The sequence below is a fragment of the Parus major genome, chromosome 28, assembly GCF_001522545.3.
Source record: "Parus major isolate Abel chromosome 28, Parus_major1.1, whole genome shotgun sequence".
NCBI classification, from domain to species: Eukaryota; Metazoa; Chordata; class Aves; order Passeriformes; family Paridae; genus Parus; species Parus major.
The window spans coordinates 1,501,317-1,519,794 of NC_031797.1; the positions used below are offsets into that span (position 1 = coordinate 1,501,317).

An 18,478-nucleotide genomic window follows, 5' to 3' on the forward strand; every position below is an offset into this window, starting at 1 on the left:
GGACACCTTCCACCATCCCAGGCTGCTCCAAGCCCCGTCCAGCCTGGCCTTGGGCACTGCCAGGGATCCAGGGGCAGCCCCAGCTGCTCTGGGCAACCAACTCAGTGATGCTCAACTCAGTCTTTAAAAACTACTTTGAATACTTTCAAAAATGAAACTGGATAAAAATTAGTCTGTCAGCCTAACACTCAAAAGCCTCTCTACACCTATTTGCACAAAGCTTTGAACAGAAACAAGACCACTGAGTACAACAGCAGTTAAATGCTCTTTAAAGTGGGGAGCAAATGCCCACCTACTTGTAGGTCCAAAACTACTTGTAGCTGATTAAATTCTGCATGATGTTACCCAGACATAACCTGGTCCAATGATGCAATGGGGAGAGACTCAAGAATTCAAGGAAGTTGGCTCCTCAAAAGTAAATGAGTTGTTGGATATTTTGTTCAGCAAAAAATCAGCCTCACTGATCGTGTCTGAACTTATCCCCTGTTGCTGCAACTCATTTCTGCAATGTTTCAAATTACCTGCTCTAAGGGGAGGGAGGGACACATTTGCCAGTTAAAACATCTTCATGCAAAGCCCCACGTTTGATACCAGATTATACAATAAACTGGTGAAACCACTGCTATAAAATTCTCTCTTCTTTTGGCTTTTGGGAGAGAGGAATGTGGAGGAGAAAAGGTTTCCCTCTCCTGTCTCTGCTCTGATCACCACAGAAATCAAAGTCACTCAGAAACTCAGAAAAAGGACAAAGCTGAAGAAATTCCAAGTTAATTCCTTGTTTAAAGAACAGCTGATCATTGCAGTCCCCCAGGTCTTGGGGGTTTTATTCAACTTTTAGGTTAAAGTGGATGGACAAAACTTAAGAATTCCTCTTAAAGCACAAAGGTCCAAGTGGGACAGGCAGTTTGTGACAGACAACATGGGAAGGGGCACTGGCACTCCCAGCTCAAAGCCTTCAACCCAAACATGCCAAAATTAACACTTTCCTTCCACTGAGAGAATAATACAAGGTCATAAGGAAGGCTTGAAAGAAATGGGATCTGCAGAAAAATGCAAAGATCTCTGCTTCACTGAGCAAACTCCTCCTGAAGAAATCCACATCCCTAAGGCCACATCCCAGTTGTGACAGGCCAAGCAGAGTGGGGACCAAGTCTGAAGCAGAGATTTTCTCCTTACTGCCACCCTCCTCATGTGGGAACAGGGACATGAAAGACTGACCAGCTGACGCCAGCGCTGCCCTGAGAAGTGACCTGCAAGGGAAGGGGGTCAGTGCCCCTGTTTGCTTCTGTGTACACAGCACTGCAGCCTGGAACAAGCTGCAGTCTGGAAAATGGCTCCACTGTGTCTTTTTAGCATGAAAACTATTTAAGCCGATTGCCAGCTTCCAATCCCCCGGGAATCACCAGAGGATGAAGTGAAAGACAACAAGCAAAGAAAACAAAACAAGGCAATCTATAGTCCAAGCTGTGAAATGAGTTAGACATCTCTGTGGATCAAGATCTTAATGTAAACTTGAAAAATGCTTTGAGACACAGACTAAACAACACCAAGCCTGCAGCTCAAAGAACATTTTCAAAGTCTTTTGGATATGGGGCTCTGCTCTGAACAGCACCGGCAAGACAGGGCCAACACCACCACAGGCAGAGGATGGGGAGAAACATCCCCATTTCACTTTGGGAACAGACTATGATCAACACCGATTATTTGCAACTCCATTAGCTTTGTCTATTTCAAATTCTCAGGATGGCTGGAAAGGGGAGCAGGTGAACCCCAGTTTGGATCTTTGCTCTCAGCTGAATGGGACAGTAACCACCCAAGCATGCTGTGAGAGCCAGCACAGCTGTGATCACCCTGCTCCTCCCAGGGGAGCACCACAGGCTTTAAAATGAGTGAATGGGCACAGATGAAAATGGCATTTAGACAGGAGGTTTTGTAATCATAGAATCACAGAAAGAGTGTTGGAAGGGACCTTAAAGCTCATTAAGTTCCACCCCTTGCCATAGGCAGGGATACCTTCTACTATCCCAGAGTACTCCAAGCCCCATCCAGCCTGGCCATGGACACCTCCATGGATGGGGCAGTCACAGCTGCTCTGGGCAACTTGTGCCAGGCCCTCACACCCTTATACTACAGAATCTCCTTCTGATATCCAGTCTAACTCTGCCTTCCTTCAGGCCATTCCCCCTTGTGCTGACACTCCAGGCCCTTATGAAATGCCTCTTTCCAGCCCTCCTGTAAACCCCTTTTAGGGGCAGAATGGGGAAATGGGGAGGAATACAGGGAAAATCTCATATTTGAAACAGAACAGAAAACACAGAGAAAATCCTCTTTCATGTGACTTGACTCCCTGTAGCTGAGGAAAAGCAAAGACCAGGATTGCCAGAAACACCTTTGTTGAGTTACCTGCTGCAAACTCCTCAATAGTCATCAGTGGGAAGCGGATAAGGGAGAGAGCTTTGCCCAGAACCTTGCGCTTGTTCTCTGGAATCACCTGGAGCTGCTGCCGCTGACACTCGGCCTCCGACCAGCGCACCACGGCATTGAACAGGCGAACCTCCCGGATCCCCAGGGTGTCCCTCTCCAGCACTGCCACCAGGGTGTCTGCAGGGCACGACAACAGGCACAGCTTCAGCCTCTAACCCCACATCAGCCCCTTTCACCTCGTCAGGAGCACCCCACGCACAGCCAAGGTAAAAGAGGAAGCAGCTGAACCAACAGCATCTCCCAAAAGTGCTGCCTGCAGCCTCTGTGGAAGATTTATCTGCATATTCCATCAGCAAGGAACTCACTGGAGCAGCAAACAGAGCCCATTTAATTGGCATGTTAATGCAAGTGCAGGAGGATGGATTGCAACTTGCTTGACGTCAAATTTGGATGAAACAAACAGCCTGAAAGCCAGAAGGTGACCCGTGCCTTACCTCCACAGCCCATCTCATTAGAAGAAGGTTAAAGCCTGAATTTTAATGTTCATTAACTGTGCCCAGCAAGTTTGGAAACTGCAGACGGTAATTAAAATAGCCAGTCCTTGCTTCCAAAAACACAACACCTTTTTAACTCCAAAACCTCACAAAGACTTGGGGAACAAAGCCAACTCTACAAAAAAAGACAAGTTTACACCCACCCAAAACCTGCCAACATCAACACAGGAAGCAGGCTTTGTGTCATGCCCAGAAAACTCAAGTTGCACCAAAGTAAGCAGATTCCAGGGTATTTCTGCAGGCAAGGCAGCAAACTCTCTGGCAAATTCCCTGTCTCCAGCCACTTTGTGCCAGAGACTATTCAACTGATTGCTCCAGAACAGCCAAGTCACAAGTGCCAAGCATTATTAACCTGTAACAACTTTGGAGACAAGCTGGTTATGAAAGCAGGGAGAGTGAGAGGGAGGGGTGGAAAAGAGCTTACCCAGGTCAATGTCTGTAAACCCCTCTGCATTGATGGCATCTGAGGTGTTCTTGTCTATATTCTCCAGGCACAGGCTGGCCAGCTGGGGCTCATCAAACAGCCGGGCCTAGGCAGGAAAGAGCATCATTAACAGAAAATACATTTTAAAGTTTACACTAAGAATCCCCCTTCCCCTGCCACAGCCTATCTTCATTAGCAATACCATGCCTGACTGCACCAGGAATCCACTGGGCCTTTCACAAGCAGTTAAGCATGACAAGGCAAACACTAGAAAATTCTGTGTTTGGCAGCAGCCCTGGTTCAGCTGTGCATGTCTTCAGGCACGTCTTTGTTTTAACATGGCCTGGTGCAGGCACCAATCGTGCTTTCCAGCACCACACTGACCCTGTCAGCTGAGCACAGGCAATTTTTACATCATTTTCCTATTTACAAGAAAGCTTTTCTCAGTGACCAGTGCTTGCTCTAGGAATAATGCAGAGGCAGCTTATTCTGTAAGAGCAGCCACACTGATCTTGTGTATTAGCAAGAAAAAGCTGTAGCAGCAGTGCCTGTGTGTCCTGGGGAGCCCTACAGGGTACACAGCCTGCTTAGTGCATTTCCATGTTTTGCACAGAAACAGCTATTCTAATCCAGTTACCTCAAAGAATTTGTCCCAAAATAGGTTACTATTCCAAGCAAAGCCTGTACACAGCCTGCAGAGCTGCTCAGAACTTCTCTGCCCAAATTAAGTGAAGCCTTGTAACAATTCTGCTGCCATTTCAGATCACCCTGGACTGCCAGGTGTTACCAGCCCTACACCCAGTGCAAGCAGAAATGGGTGGAACATATGAAAAACACTAAATGACCTCTTACTTCAGCACTTTGGTTTTGCTGTTTAGGAAGGAACTGCCTTAACATCACACCTAGCAGGAATACACCAGACCTGAACTCACTGCCACAGGTAAGGTTTTAAACTCGTGTTTTGGGCTGGGAATTCCATCACTCAGGAGGCACCTTCAAGCATCTTCTGCTTCACCCCTTCTTGTGGCATGCAGAGCTCAGCAAGGCCAACCTTTGTGCTGAGTCCTCAAGTGCAGGAAGCTGAAACAACAATTTCTCAGGGCCCAGGGAAACTTCAGCCGTTGTCACCTGCTCCAGGGGCTGGAGTGCTGCCAGTGCCTTTACACTCTTGGCATCAAGAGCTGTGACTGACTCAGACTTTACTACTGTAGTGGCTCTTTGGACACGTGAGGACTTTGATGCCATGCAGAGCTCTCCCCCACAGCAGCTCCAGGCAAGCTTTATTTCCTTGCTGATCAAAGTGACACTTGGATCTACGTCTGGCATGAGACAGGACCACGGTTCGCTACGAGGCACAATCAATTAGGAAAGCTGTTTGCCTCTGATATTTCTGCCACTGATCAGCAGCTGCTTGAGACAGACAGTGACACAGCTGCTGGACCAGCAGATTCAGCAGACACACACAAAAGGAGGTTTGGGGCTCTGGCTGGGATCACAGGTCCATGATCTTAAGGCTATTGGGCAATGCCTTGTACAAGATTTATCTCAGGTCTGTAATTTACTGAAGAGGTTGTTGGTTTGATGCAGTGAAAGCAGAAAACAGGTATGTTTTCACACTGCAGGACCAGAAACAAGAGGGTTGTGAGAAGAGATCCTTTCAGTAAGGTGCAGCCAATCATCAAGATCAGGCATGATTCTAAAGCCTCAAACATCTCAAACTTGATACAGAGCAACAGTGAACATAAAACTAGATGGGAATCACCACTGATAATTAATCAGAATGGACAAGCCACAAACAAAAGGAATCAGGAGAGCCTTTCCCCATCTGGCATTTCACCTGCCCCAGTGCCAGTGATGGAGTGCCAGGCAGTATTTTGGTTTTGGGACCTGAAACACAAGGATACCTTCCTCCTTTGCCAAAGAGCCTTTATGACCTCTAAGGAAGTCACCAACCATAAACCTAAATATTACCTTGCAAAAGCTACAAACTTAGGTGCAGAGACACAGGAAGCCACAAAAAAATTTCTGCATAAGGAATACCACCAAAAGCCAAAACCTCTAACACATCATGAGGCAGTGGCTAGCTTAAGATGCCTCCCCAAAATTTCAGTCTACAGGAATGATCTGTTCCCAGCTCCTGGCTAACAGCTTCTGATCTTTCAGATTGCAGCTGCTGAACCCAAAGAACAGGAGAGCTGCAGCCAAAGAGCTGCAATTGTCCCACCATGCATCAGATGGGAGCACACATTTGGCTGCCATTCCCACTCAAGAGCCTTCAAGTCCTGAATCTGCTTCTGGGAAGTGCAGTGTGGATCCCCCCATCTCAGGGGCTGCCTCATCTGTTCATGCACATGGAAGAGGGCCAGGTTAAAGGGGATGTGTAAAGACAGCCATGGAGTGTTGCAGCAGTAGCTGAACCCAAGCAGTGACAAGTGTCTACAACAGCAATGTGACATGGAACTACTTGGAGAACTGATCCAAATATTTAAACTCAAAAAAAAAAATCCCAGCCTAATCCTGAGGAAAGAGCTCTGCAGTGGCTGCTTCAGGCCAGCACTGCTCCAATACTGCTGGTGTAGCCACTGCCAGCCACATGGTACCTACAGCCACAGCCTGAGACACACCTGTACTCCTGACAAGGGGGAAAAGTCCAGCAGACAGGAATGCTGGGCAAGACAGGCAATCCCTCAGAGCCAGACCACCTTAGTGTGCTGGTTCACAACTCAGTGCAGCTGGGAAGCTCCTCTGCAAGGTCTATTTAACATCAGTCATCACAGCAGCTTTCCTGAGCTGGCTGATGAGAAATACCCCTCCAGAGCCACTCCAGTCTGCCCATTCCCTAAAGAATCTCACACACAAAGGCTGTGTGTTTCTTATTCCTACAGCTCCCAGAACAGTGTGTCCCTGGCAGTGCCAGACTGCACCACACAGGTGACAGCACTGTGGGTGTCACCAACAGGACATCAGCTGTCCAGGAGAGAGTGGAGGGACCATAGAGAGACAACAGGGCTGGGAAACAGGGATGACAGTGATGTCATTTAATCAATCTGGTTGCAAAGTCTGATCTTTTCCAAACTTTGTAAACATTGTCCCCTATTTTGCTGCTTCAAGAGTCAAAAGGAAGGAAGGAGGAGCCCAACCCTCAGAGACTGGATCAGACCCAGGGCCAAGGAACAGCTGCTCTGACACTCTGGGTCTGTGAGCATTCAGTGCAGGAGGCTGGGCTGGAACAGGCTGAGGAAGAAAGCACCTTGTTCCTTTCCCAGGAAAATAAACCAAAGCACTCATGAAAAGGTTTTCTTTCACCCCCACTACAGGGAATGTATTGCACAAAAGTCCTTCAAGGAACGGCTGAGCAGCGAGACACAGCACTGAGAGAAAGCTCAGCATTACCAGTCCTGATTCTGTAACACACGGAAATCCTCTCATTCCACTTTTCTTCTTGGCAGATGAAATCTTTCCACCCTGTTAACTCCATCCCCAGCTCACACTCTGGAAGGAACCACCTGCCACAGTGAAACAGAAAGATCTGAAACAGCAGCAACGTTTGCTGTATTTCATTGTTCTTTGTAAGAACATGCTCAGCAGTGCTGGACTCCTGTGAGGAAGAATTCAAAACGACCCAGAACTGCTCCACTTTGGATGATCAACTCTGCAACACCCAGAAAACTCCCATTTTCTGACTGTGCTGGACTATGCTGAAGGCAGATGATCACAAACTCACCTGAGTTAACAGCATGAAAGCATTGTCTGCTCGGAGGTTTTTTTTAAGAAACTCCACACAATGAGCTTCAAGGGCTGGAACTGCATATTTCTTAGCCGTGTAAAGTGTTGTCATAACAGTCTCTGGTCCAATCTGAACTTCGTCTGAGTAAAGAAATCTGAAAACATGCAAACAAACATTGTTATGGTGAATTAATATTACCCTGTTAAGGGTAAAACCCCTGCAATTCATAGAAAACATGTTTGTGCCTTTGCCTGTCATCCTGGTCCATTTCCTCTGCTGGAGATAGAAGGGTTTTCACATCCTTTCCACTGACTCTGGTTTACCAAGTTCTTGGCTTTTTTTTGTAACAGACATTTTACAGTATAACTTTTAACAGCTCAAACTGCCTTGCAGCCTACCACCAGTGAGCTCTTGGCCTGTCACTTACACCAGGGTAAAACAGTCTCTGGCCAAGTGCACCCCTTAAAATTCCTATTTTTGTCTTTTCAATTAGAATAAACAAGGACAAAGATTCAACCTTGCCTTCATCCCTCAGCAGAGAAACTTCCTTTTATACTACTAATTCAGAAGTGCTGAGAAGCACTCAGACATATCCATCCACTGCACATGAGGTGCTCTACCCACACTCCACTTTCTCATCTCTTCACTTTATAGATTGAACTGTTTAATTTCATGACACAGAAGTTTAAGTGGAGCTCACAATATAACTTCAGCATAAAGCAAGAGTTAATTGCAGTGAAAAACAAGGACTGCCATGCTTCAGCAAAGCACCAGCCTTCACTGTTGGGCCAAAACAAGGAAGCACATTCATGACCTGAAAAACAAAGGGAACCTGACTGAACCCCCTCATACCTGAGCTCACTGACCAGAGACAGCAGGAACTGAGAGGCTGAGCTCAGTAAAACCAGTGATGCACTGGTGTTAGGCTTTATCACAGAATCCCAGAATGGTTTGGCTTGGAAGGGACCTTAAAGACTGTCTTGTTCCAGCCCCTACCATGGGCAGGGGCACCTTCCACAGGTTACTCCAAACCCTGCCTGACCTGGCCTTGGGCACTTCCAGGGATCCAGGGGCAGCCCCAGCTGCTGTGGGCACCCTGTGCCAGGGCCTGCCCACCCTCCCAGCCAACAATTCCTTCCCAATATCCCATCCAGCCCTGCCCTCTGGCACTGGGAGCCATTCCCTGTGTCCTGTCCCTCCAGGCCTTGTCCCCAGTCCCTCTCCAGCTCTCCTGGAGCCCCTTTAGGCCCTGCAAGGGGCTCTGAGCTCTCCCTGGAGCCTTCTCTTCTCCAGGCTGAACAGTCCATGCAGCATTTTTTTTACTGCATCTCCTTTAACCAGTGGAGCATTTGCCAGTCAGGATCTCAAAGGCAGAAAGCACAGAGATGTAATATTGTGTTAACTGTGCTGGGCATTCCTATTCCAGGGGATGTTTTGGAAACTCCAGCAATTTCTTGCTCTGTGTTTCTCTGAAGGGGACACAGCAGCAGGTTGTGTGGCTGCTACTCCTGGAAGCTTCATGCAGCAGCAGGGCTCTTCCAGGGGGATGCCAGGCAGCATTCCCATCTGCAGCAGAGGAACTCCTGCTCCTCCAGCTAGAGAAGACCATGATGCCATTCAGGGAAGCATCAACAGTATGATCCACAGGCAGGGAAGCACTCTCACTGCTGAAAGCAGGCTTTTGTGCTGCTCCAGGGCATTTGTCAATAGCATCATCATGCCACAGGTTCATCAATGTATTTTGCACACATCCCTTCCCAGCCCCATTTGCACTGAGCAATCATTTCTATTCCAAGATTAAAAGAACACAGTGGCTCTAAAACAAATTATTTGTTTACTTCAGTGACTGTGTCAGTATTTCTGTTTACCACAGTCCAGTGTGCACGAAGACAACAAGAGAGGCTCAAACTGTGAAAAAGCCCAGTACAATTTAAAAGAACATTTATACTGTAATCAGTGTACTCATCTTTGGGTTAACATGAAAATAATAATGAAAAATAATCTCTTACACAATTACAGCAGACCTATTAAAGGTCACTAGCCCACAAACTCCATCAAAATCCAGCATCCAGATGGGACCTTCTGCAGAACATTCAGGGTGGGCACTTTGTCCCTGGATAAGCCCCTGATCCTACAGCATTAGATCATGGCTTGGATCAAGTCCAGAGACATATGTAAGGATCAGCTGCCATTCCAGATCAGTGTTTAGAGGGATTGGTTTTACTCCAGGAACTCAAAGCCCATACTTGGTCAGCTTTCTCCTGGAAGCAGCACCCAAACTTCCTCTGGCACATTTAAGCTCTGAGCATTTTAAAAGCAATTTAAAAGCTCAGTTCTAGATTTAAGCACCCAAGATGTCACTGGACCATGGGCACAGCTACTGCAGCATAACTGCAAGCTCAGAGTCACTGAGGTAATCCACCAATGATTTCTCCCATAAAAAATAGAAATATTTTTGCTGAAATCCACCTAAAGTCATCACTTTGTCTTTTGAGATGATGGGTCTCTTCTGAAATCCCTCTGTTTAATCAAGTGCTGAAATCGCAGCACTGGCAGGGAAACAACAGGATTTTTGCCTCTAATTCACTGGATATTTGGGCCTCACTAAGACTTAACAATAGTTACAAGCTCTGCACTCCAGAGAGATCCACATGGCTGACAGGCACACACCAATTAGAGGGATTCCCCACATGCTGGTGTCTGCTTTAAAGAGAGCCAAAGGGGAAGGGGCTCAGGGCTCCCAATCATTTCTGGCCCTTCATTCTAGCCCAGATCAATTTTAAAATATTCCAAGATAGCACAGGCAAAACCAAAGCACTTTCTGAAGGTAAAGCAAAAAGTGTGCCAGAGCTATATATAGTGACTGCTCCCTGTAGGAAGTGAGTGGGGAACATGTCAAGAGCACAGGACTGGAAACCCCTGGAAGTAGGTTACAGAAATCCTATAGAAACAGGACAATGACTTTCCATCATCCATTCAGGATTGCTGCTGGATGTTGTACAGCACCAGCCAAGCTTAAAGGAATTGGTGAATAGGACGTTACAGCCCCTTCCTCCTCCTTCTCCAGCACACAGACTTGCAACACACACTGGAAATGTAAATTCAAACCCAGCTCTCCAAAAGAAGAATAAAACCCACACAAAGGGTGATACCACATGGAATGGCTGACATTTATTACACACCCCTGCTTACCTGTTACAACTTGCTTGTGACCTAAACAAGCTACAAGTATTTTTAACTTACAGACCTTTCAAAAGATCACTTTTCCCCTCTTCTCTCAAAGAGCATTTGTATGAAACCAAACCAATTAATAAATAAGAGGCTATAATACAATGGCCCATAATATATACATATACTTTTAAAACATTTTTTTCTACACCAAATCTGTGTATCCCAGTTATCCTGGGCTTTAGAAGCAGCTTACTTGAGCAGAGCTAGGAAGGCAGCAGGCTCCACGTCAGGCAGCTCAATCTCTGTGGAGGTTGTGGCCATCCCACCATTAAACATTGCATCAAAGACAGCGCTGCCCACGGCCAGCACGAACCTAAGGTGGAAAAAACAAACATGCAAATAAAACCTTATGTTAAATCATATTATATTCAAAAAAAAACCCAAAAAACCAGGCTGGTTGCTAATCCCCAAAGTCACCCTCAGGGAAAGCAAATCGTTTGTGGAGTTAAAGCACAAGTGTTTTTCAAGAGCAGGGATGGTCAGGCTTGCTACTTCTTAACTGCAAAGCACCAAAGCTGCAAGGAACTTCCTTCTGAGCCCTGGCATACAGCACAGTAATGGTTCCCCAAAGGCCAGATTTTGGGAATTATGGAATAGAATACACACTGCTGCTTTGCAAAGTCCCCATAGGAGCCTATGTATTATCCCAAGGTTGAGAAGCAAAGAAACAGCAAATTAGGGAGTTCAAGTTCTTCCAGTAAACAGAGACCAAGTTTTGCTGCAATTCCCCACAGTCACCTACTGGAAACATTTATGGAAAACTTGTCACTGCACACTACCCATCCTCTTCCATAGGCCCAGGCACACATCATTGGTGACAGCAGAGCAAGCTCCCAAAACACAAAACTGCCCCAGCAGCAGCACCAGGAGCTGCAGATCCCAAGCCCTGGCATGGGAGCTGCCCTCCCCAGGCACGTTGCTGCATCCTTCCAGGGATGGATAATCTGCTCTGGGCTCAGCCCAGAGGAAGGAACAAACCTCCCCCAGAGCAAAGCAGCACAGTGAGGTGCACACAAACCCTTCAGCACTGCTGGGAGCTTACGTGGTAATTACTGGCACAGAGAAGGTCATTGTTGGCCCTAAAGAGACTGGAAGCAGGAACTTGCACAAAACAGGTTTGAGACCAAAAATTTGTCCCAGCACTCCCATGCAAACAAGACGATTCCAACATCTCCTGTTTTAGGAGGAGGCCCAGGCCTGGGCTGCTGAGGAGCCTGTGTATATTTAAGCTGCTGTACCTGCCTCAGGACTTAGAAAGCCATTGTGAGAACTTTCCTGTTCAAAACTGCAGATGAGCTTTTGCCATGAAGGATTCCTGTGTCTGCCACCATGCAGCTCCCTGAAGTTAAACTGAAGGCCACAGCTCAGCAGTGTGGGGAAGCAGAGCAGCCCTGGCTGCCAATGACTACAACCCCTTCTCTACCAACTATAAAAAGGAAAAAGCTGGAATATTCCTTGCTGCAGTGGTTTGATGCACACTTCCACAGAAGCAGCAAAAACTGCAGGCAGAAATCCATACAAGACAGCAGGCATGGGGCAGAAACCTCCAGCCCAAGAAAAGTCCAGCACTAAGGGGGAATTTCAGTCAGATTTAATAGGAAATGACCTTTTAAAAAGTAGGAAATTTCCATTTAAACAATGTTTTCATTTTCTCACTTTTCACTCCCCTCCCATCCAGAGGAGGCTTCCCAGGGATACAATGGAGCGAAGCTCCATGGATGTGCCAGGCTCATTTGCTATGACAGAGTTTGGCTGACGAGCTGGCTTATTGTTCCTGATGGGCCCAGGGAGCTCAGGACAAACCACAGTGGTTACAAAAAAATACACACATGCATATTTCTGTCAAACCATTCTCAAGAAAAATGTCAAGAACAAATAAAAACCTTCCTCACAATACCAGAGCTGCCAGATGAAACAAAAATCCTTGTTCCTCCAAAAGCAGCAATGGTGGCAAAACAATTGCTGGCTTTGTCTGATACTAAAAATTAACATATATTAATTGCACTCTCAAATTTTCATTCTCACAGCCAGCACAGTATAGGGCCTCAATGAGCAGGAGCTTTCAGAAGCTACTTGAAAAGGGCATTCATTAAAAAAAACTCTCAAATGTTTGCTTCCATTTCAGTCGGGGACAAATCAGTTGGATTTTGTAAACTGCTGAGCCCTAATAGGATCCTGGGAGGTGCCAGAGAAACACAGGACTCCACATTTTAATTTCTCTTAAAACATTAAGAGAACATAATTAACGTAAGAAAATCCCCGTTTCTCTGTTTCCAGTGTTTTCTTACTCTTGCTAGAATGCATTTAAAGCTGCTCTAAAGACACTCCAGGAAAAGCAGGGATGCACACCATTCCTCCTACACAATCCACCAGCTTCCCCCAGCCATGCAGGTCTGCAGGAGGAAGAGATGGGGTTTGTTTCAGATGGGAAAATCCAACACAGAGTTATTTTTAAATACTTTTGTGGCCAAAACAGAGTGGACTACTGAAAGCAGGCAGAGAAATATGCAGAAACAAAACTAAAGAATTAAGAAAGCAACACCTGATTTCTTCTCATTCCCTTTGCACCAGGAAGAGCCAAAGTAAACTGACTGTCAGCAACAAGAGTCATGGGAACTTCCTTGAGGATAATTTGTCTTCAAAAGGACCCAAAGCTGACTCTACAGGCTGTCAAAGGCCTGCAAGAAAATATCTTTCCTTCTGCTATTTTGCTTTCAATCACAACTTTCAGTGCTTCATGTTCACCTTGGCACCTCCACTTGTCACCTGGTTTCATCTGCACCACCCACCAGTGCTGCTCCTTTCCCAGGCACTACAGTAACACCAATAAAAGAAACCACTCAAAACCCACAGCTACCCCACTGCTGCTGCACAGCTCCCTCCTCCATCCGCACCACTGCGGAGAAACCTTAAAATATCTATTCCAGAAGAGCTGGCACAGGAACAGAGCAACACGTGACATGCTGGAGCTTGGTGACACCGTAGGTGATGAGAAGCTGCTGCTGGTGTGCTGGCTGCAGAGGATGCAGAGCCTGGGTGAAAGGAGCAGGAGGCAGGAGCAGCCCTGCACAGGAGCAGGAGCCATGGACACCTCGGCACACGATGCTGCAGGAACTGAGTGAGTACATGTCCAAGAAAAGACAGGATGGGCTCCAAAGAGACTCCTGTGAACAACAGCCAAAATCTTGCTCAGGCTGTCCCCAAGCTGTAAGATCTCCCAGGCTGGAGCACACACAAGGTTGCATCCCCACATGCTTGCCCTGCTCACTCTCAGCCCCTGTTTTCTGGCCAATTAACAAGTTTAATTATGACACCCATGCAGCTCCTGGCTGATGAACTTTAGACATTTCTAATCCCTTGATATTGTTCTCCATGGAGCAGATATGAAAAAGACAAAAAACCCTTCCCTCTTACTGCTGGGTCTAATCAATGTGCTGACCTTGGCCATGAAGCTGTGAAGCTTCAAGGCAGCTGCTCAGCCCAACCTTGACACCAAAAAAAATTAAGGCCATCCCATCTTCTTCATGGCTGATTCAGCAGCAAGAGGGACAAGCTGAAGGCTCAGAGACAGGGCCTGCTTCAGGGTGGGCAAGGAACTTCCATGGGGTCTGGAGCCTCCTCCACGTGGGAAACACCTGATCTTCTCAGGGCTGCAGACAGTTGGACAGGTGACCCTCCAGTCAAAACCATTTACACCTTTTATCTACAAACTGGGCTCTCACACACAAACTGAATGTTTGCTCTTAGTTGCTCTGTGAGGTTTCTTTTGTCTGTCTCTGTGCCTTGATACAAACTGCTGAACCACAGAATCCCAGACTGGTCTGGGTGGGAAGGGACCTTAAAGCCCATCCAGTTCCACCCCTGCCATGGCAGGGACACCTTCCACCATCCCAGGGGGCTCTAATCCCCCTCCAGCCTGGCCTTGGGCACTGCCAAGGATCCAGGGGCAGCCCCAGCTGCTGTGGGCACCCTGTGCCAGGGCCTCCCCACCCTCCAAGGGAACAATTCCTTCCTGATATCTAATCTAAATCTCCCCTCCTTTCACATTAAGGCTGCTAACTGAATTTTGCAGGTGAACTCAGAAACACACCTGAACCTACAGCTGTGTCAGAAACCTTTTCCTGGCACCAGCACCTGTGGACATCACTTGTGCTCACTGGGCACACACCACTTTGTTACCTCAACCTACAGACCCTCCACATTCCCTCAGCTCCATCCAGGAGAAGCCTGACCAGGAATCACCTGCACCATCACTTCCAGCTCCCACAAGACTGCATCTCTTGGATTATTTGTGCTTCCCAGTCTGCTGCCAAAGCCATTCCCAGCACATCATGAAGTCATATTGAGGATGGCAGGCAAGATCCTGCAGACCACTCCTCAAGGCACCACAAGGAGCTGTCCCAGAACCCTGTTTAGGAGTTGCTTCTCCTGCAGCCATGTTTGGTACCTGGCCTGGTCTGAAAATTTACACAAACCACACTTCAGAAATAGTTACCTGGAAGCTGTGCACTATTGTGCCAGGGGAAGTTTAGGTTGGATATTGGGGAAAATTTCTTTGCAGAAAAAGTTGTAAAGCATTGGGATGGGCTGCCCAGAGTGGTGGTGGAGTTACCATGCCTGGAAGTGTTCAAAAAATCTGGGTATGTGGCACTTTGGGACATGGTTTAGTGGTGAATGTAGTGGTGCTGGGCTGATAATTTAATATGATGATCTAAAAGTTGTTTTCCAACCTTAATAACTCTATCAGTCTATGATTTTAGACATCTGACAAAGTATCAACACCTGCCTGCCCTGATTGCTGAAGCAAAACAGCACCTCTCTAACTGAGCCCATGGTTGCTTTGCAACTCAATTCCAACACAAAGTATCTTCTGCTGTTGAGCTGCTGTGGGAGAACTGAGCACAGAAGGGGTCTGGGTGGTTTTATTTTAGGCTCTCTTATTTCTGAAATAACCACAGTACTTCATGAATCACCAGGATATCCCAACTGTAACATCACACAGGCAAGTTTTACTAAAATCTCTAGAATCCTTAGGTGGGATGTCACACCATGACACACTCCATTCTATCTTTACCAGCCAGAGCATCAGATGAATTTCAGAGCAATTAAGCAGCATCTCATTTTGGGGACAATTTTTGGTTGTTTTTGTGGATTTTTTTCTCCTAAAGCTTATTTATTTTCCATTTATTTCTGGGCTGAACATCACCTGTCCCACCCAGCAAGCCTAGTTCTCAGGACAGGAGCAAGCTTACCCAAATACTAATTAAGCTTCAAATTATAAGAGAGAAGAGCTGACACCCTAAACAGTCAAACCAGCCTAGAACAAGTGTAGTTTGTTCTAAAAATGAGAGAAAAGGGTGAAGTCTGAAGGGGAAACTTCCAGGAACGTGAGCACTTAGGAGAAAAGCAATAGTTTGAAACTGTTTGGAGCAAGGCTCCCTTTGCCAAGCACCACTGCCAGGTACACCAAGGAACCTCCCTCACCAATTAAAGGTGGTCCCATCTCTGAGCTCTTCCTTGGGAAGCCCTTCCCAGGGTAGGAGGAAGAGGGTGGCACACATGGATTTACTGGAGCTCCCCCAAGGAACCAGCTGAATGTCAATCAGCCACATCAGATCTGCATCATCCAGGTGGAGGCGATTCCCAGCTCCACTGAGCTGCAAATTCTTAAATGGCAGCTCAGCCTTAAGCATTAACCTCCACGGGTTATTCAGGCCCAGGTTTCATTCTCAACACAGCTGTTCCAACTCTTTATGGTGGTGGATCAACCCCCAAAACACAGAGCTTCGGAGAAGATTCAATAAAGGTAATTTTTAAATTAAAATGTTGTACCTGAAATCTGGGATCTCAAATCATTCTTTTTTCATTTCCATCCCAAATGCTCTCACTGATTTTGGTGATCCCTGACAGAGGGATCAGGCAACCTGGGAGACTATTCCTCCTCTCTGCTTCCCACCAAACCAAGGGTTATTTCCAAGTGAGATCCAGGAATTTGGGTTTTTCCATGCTGTGCCTGCCCCATTCATGCCATCCCTCTGGGAAAACCACTCTCACCCAAACCCACTCTCACCTCAAACCCACACCAGGCTGGTGACCGTGAGGAGAGGCATGACACTGACCCAAGGGCTGGGAGAGCTCTGAGGTGACACTGACTGACCACAGTGGGGGTCCCGTGCTCAGGACATGTCCCTGAGCAGGGGGTGAAATATGGGGTGCAGTTATGTGATCCCCTTTTCTCTCTTCACAGGGGAGGTGCAGCACCCCACTCGATGGCACATCACCAGCCGAGGCTGCAGGAGAGCCCACAGCGCTCCCAGGGCCATCTCTGAGGGGCAGTTTTGGGGATGAGGGGCCAGCCCTGGTGAAGAGTAAAGGGAACATCCCTGAAGAAGATGAGGGGCCATCCCTGAGGAGCAATCCCAAGGGGCAGTTTTGCGGGATACGGGGCAATTCCCTGAGGAGAAACACGAAGGAGCAAAGGGAGCAATCACCGAGAAGCAGTTTTGGGGGATAAAGGAGCGATTCCCTGAGGAGCAACGTAGAGGGGTGAGGAAAGCAATTTCTGATGGGAAGTGAGGGGGATAAGAAGGCAATTACCCGAGGGAATATGCGAGCAATTCTCTCAGGGGATAACGTGGGGAGCAAGACGAGCAATCCTCGAAGGGCAATTTGGGGGATGAGTGATTTGGGAGGAGGAGCGATGCCTGAGGGGCAGTTTTGTCAAATAAACGGGCGATTCCCTTTATCAGCGTGGGGGGCGTGAGGGGACGCCCCCAGGGCCATCGGGCCAGCCCCCACGACCCTCCCGAGGCCCGGGACCCGCGGCCACCCCGCAGGGCCCTGGGGCTGGATCCCCCTCACCCCTCCCGCATTCCCGGTTCCCCACGCGTGGGATACCCGCGCCCCCCGCCCCACCTGTGCGCCGGGATGCGCTGGGAGCCGCGGCCCTTCCCCACCAGGAAGTGCACGTCGCTGAGCACCTCGTTGTTGAAGAGGAACGCGAACCGCTCCTGCACCGTCGGCTTCGTCGCCTGCCAGTTGTACACCGGCTCCCGCTGCAGCGCCCCGCCGGGACCGCCCGCCCCGCCGGCCGCCCCCGCCGCCCCCGCCGCCGCCGGGCCCCCCGCGCCTCCGCTGGCCGCCGGCGGGTTGGCGGCGCCGCTCTGGTTGTAGGTGAGGCCGGGCGGCGAGGCGGGCGCGCCGTTGGTGCAGGCGGCGGCCGCGGCCCCGTTGCCCGGCGGGGGCGGCGGCGGCTGCGGGCAGGAGGAGGAGAGGCCGCCGGGGCCGCCGCTCCCTCCGGCCGCCATCTTGTGCGGCGGGGCCGCGGGGGCGGGCGGCGCGGGGCGGCGCTGCAGCAGCACCAGCACCAGCAGCGGCGGGCGGGACACGGCGGCGGGCGGGACAGGGACGGGGGCGAGGGCGGCGGAGATGTCGGCGGTAGCGTCGATGGCGGTGGCGTCGATGGCGGTGCGGATGCAGAGCGCCGGGCAGCAGCGGCGCATGGGGCGGGCGCCGCCGCCGGCCGGGCACGGGGGGAGCGGCGGAGGCGGCGGCGGGGCGGGGAGAGGGCGTGGGGCGGCGGGCGGGGCCGGCACGGAGTGGGAGGATGGAGGGCGATGTGAGGGGGTGATCCCTAAGGGGGTGCTTTCTGAGGGGGCGATCCTTGAGGAGGATGAGGGTCCATCCCTGAGGAGCACTTCTGGAGATGAAGGAGCAATCCTTGAGGAGGCTGAGGGTCCATCCCTGAGGAACACTTTTGGGGATGAGGGAGCGATCCCTGAGGGGCAGTTTTGGGGCAAGAGGGGATGAGACTCTGAGGAACCAATGTGGAGGAGTGAGAGGGGCAATTTTGGTGGCGATCCCTGGGGACAGTTTCGGGGATGAGGGGATGGCCCCTTAAAGAGAGTGAGGGGCTGATCCCTGAAAAGGATGGGGACTATCCCTGAGGGGCAGTTTGCAGGACAAAGGCGGTGACCCTTGAGGAGGTGAGGTTCAGTCCCTGAGGGGCAGTTTTGGGGATGTGGGGGCAATCCCTGAGGAGGATGAGAGCACATCCCTGGGGTGACAGGAGCCATCTCTGAGGAGCAAGAAAAAGGGAATGTTCCCTTTCCCTGAGGA

General features: G+C 49.1%; 1 protein-coding gene across 1 annotated transcript in view; it reads right to left on the reverse strand.

Moving 5' to 3' along the window:
* The window catches only part of BTBD2 (BTB domain containing 2), a 25,109-nt gene extending 7,220 nt beyond the window's left edge, over positions 1-17,889 (reverse strand). Inside the window, exons 1-5 of the mRNA XM_015651892.3 lie at positions 17,276-17,889; positions 10,554-10,673; positions 7,127-7,283; positions 3,403-3,508; positions 2,404-2,601 (exon numbers count right to left, since the gene is read on the reverse strand). Of these exons, the coding sequence (XP_015507378.1) occupies positions 2,404-2,601; positions 3,403-3,508; positions 7,127-7,283; positions 10,554-10,673; positions 17,276-17,862 (1,168 nt within the window). The 5' untranslated portion in view covers positions 17,863-17,889. The remainder of the gene's footprint in view (positions 1-2,403; positions 2,602-3,402; positions 3,509-7,126; positions 7,284-10,553; positions 10,674-17,275) is intronic.
* Positions 17,890-18,478: the final 589 nt, after the last annotated feature.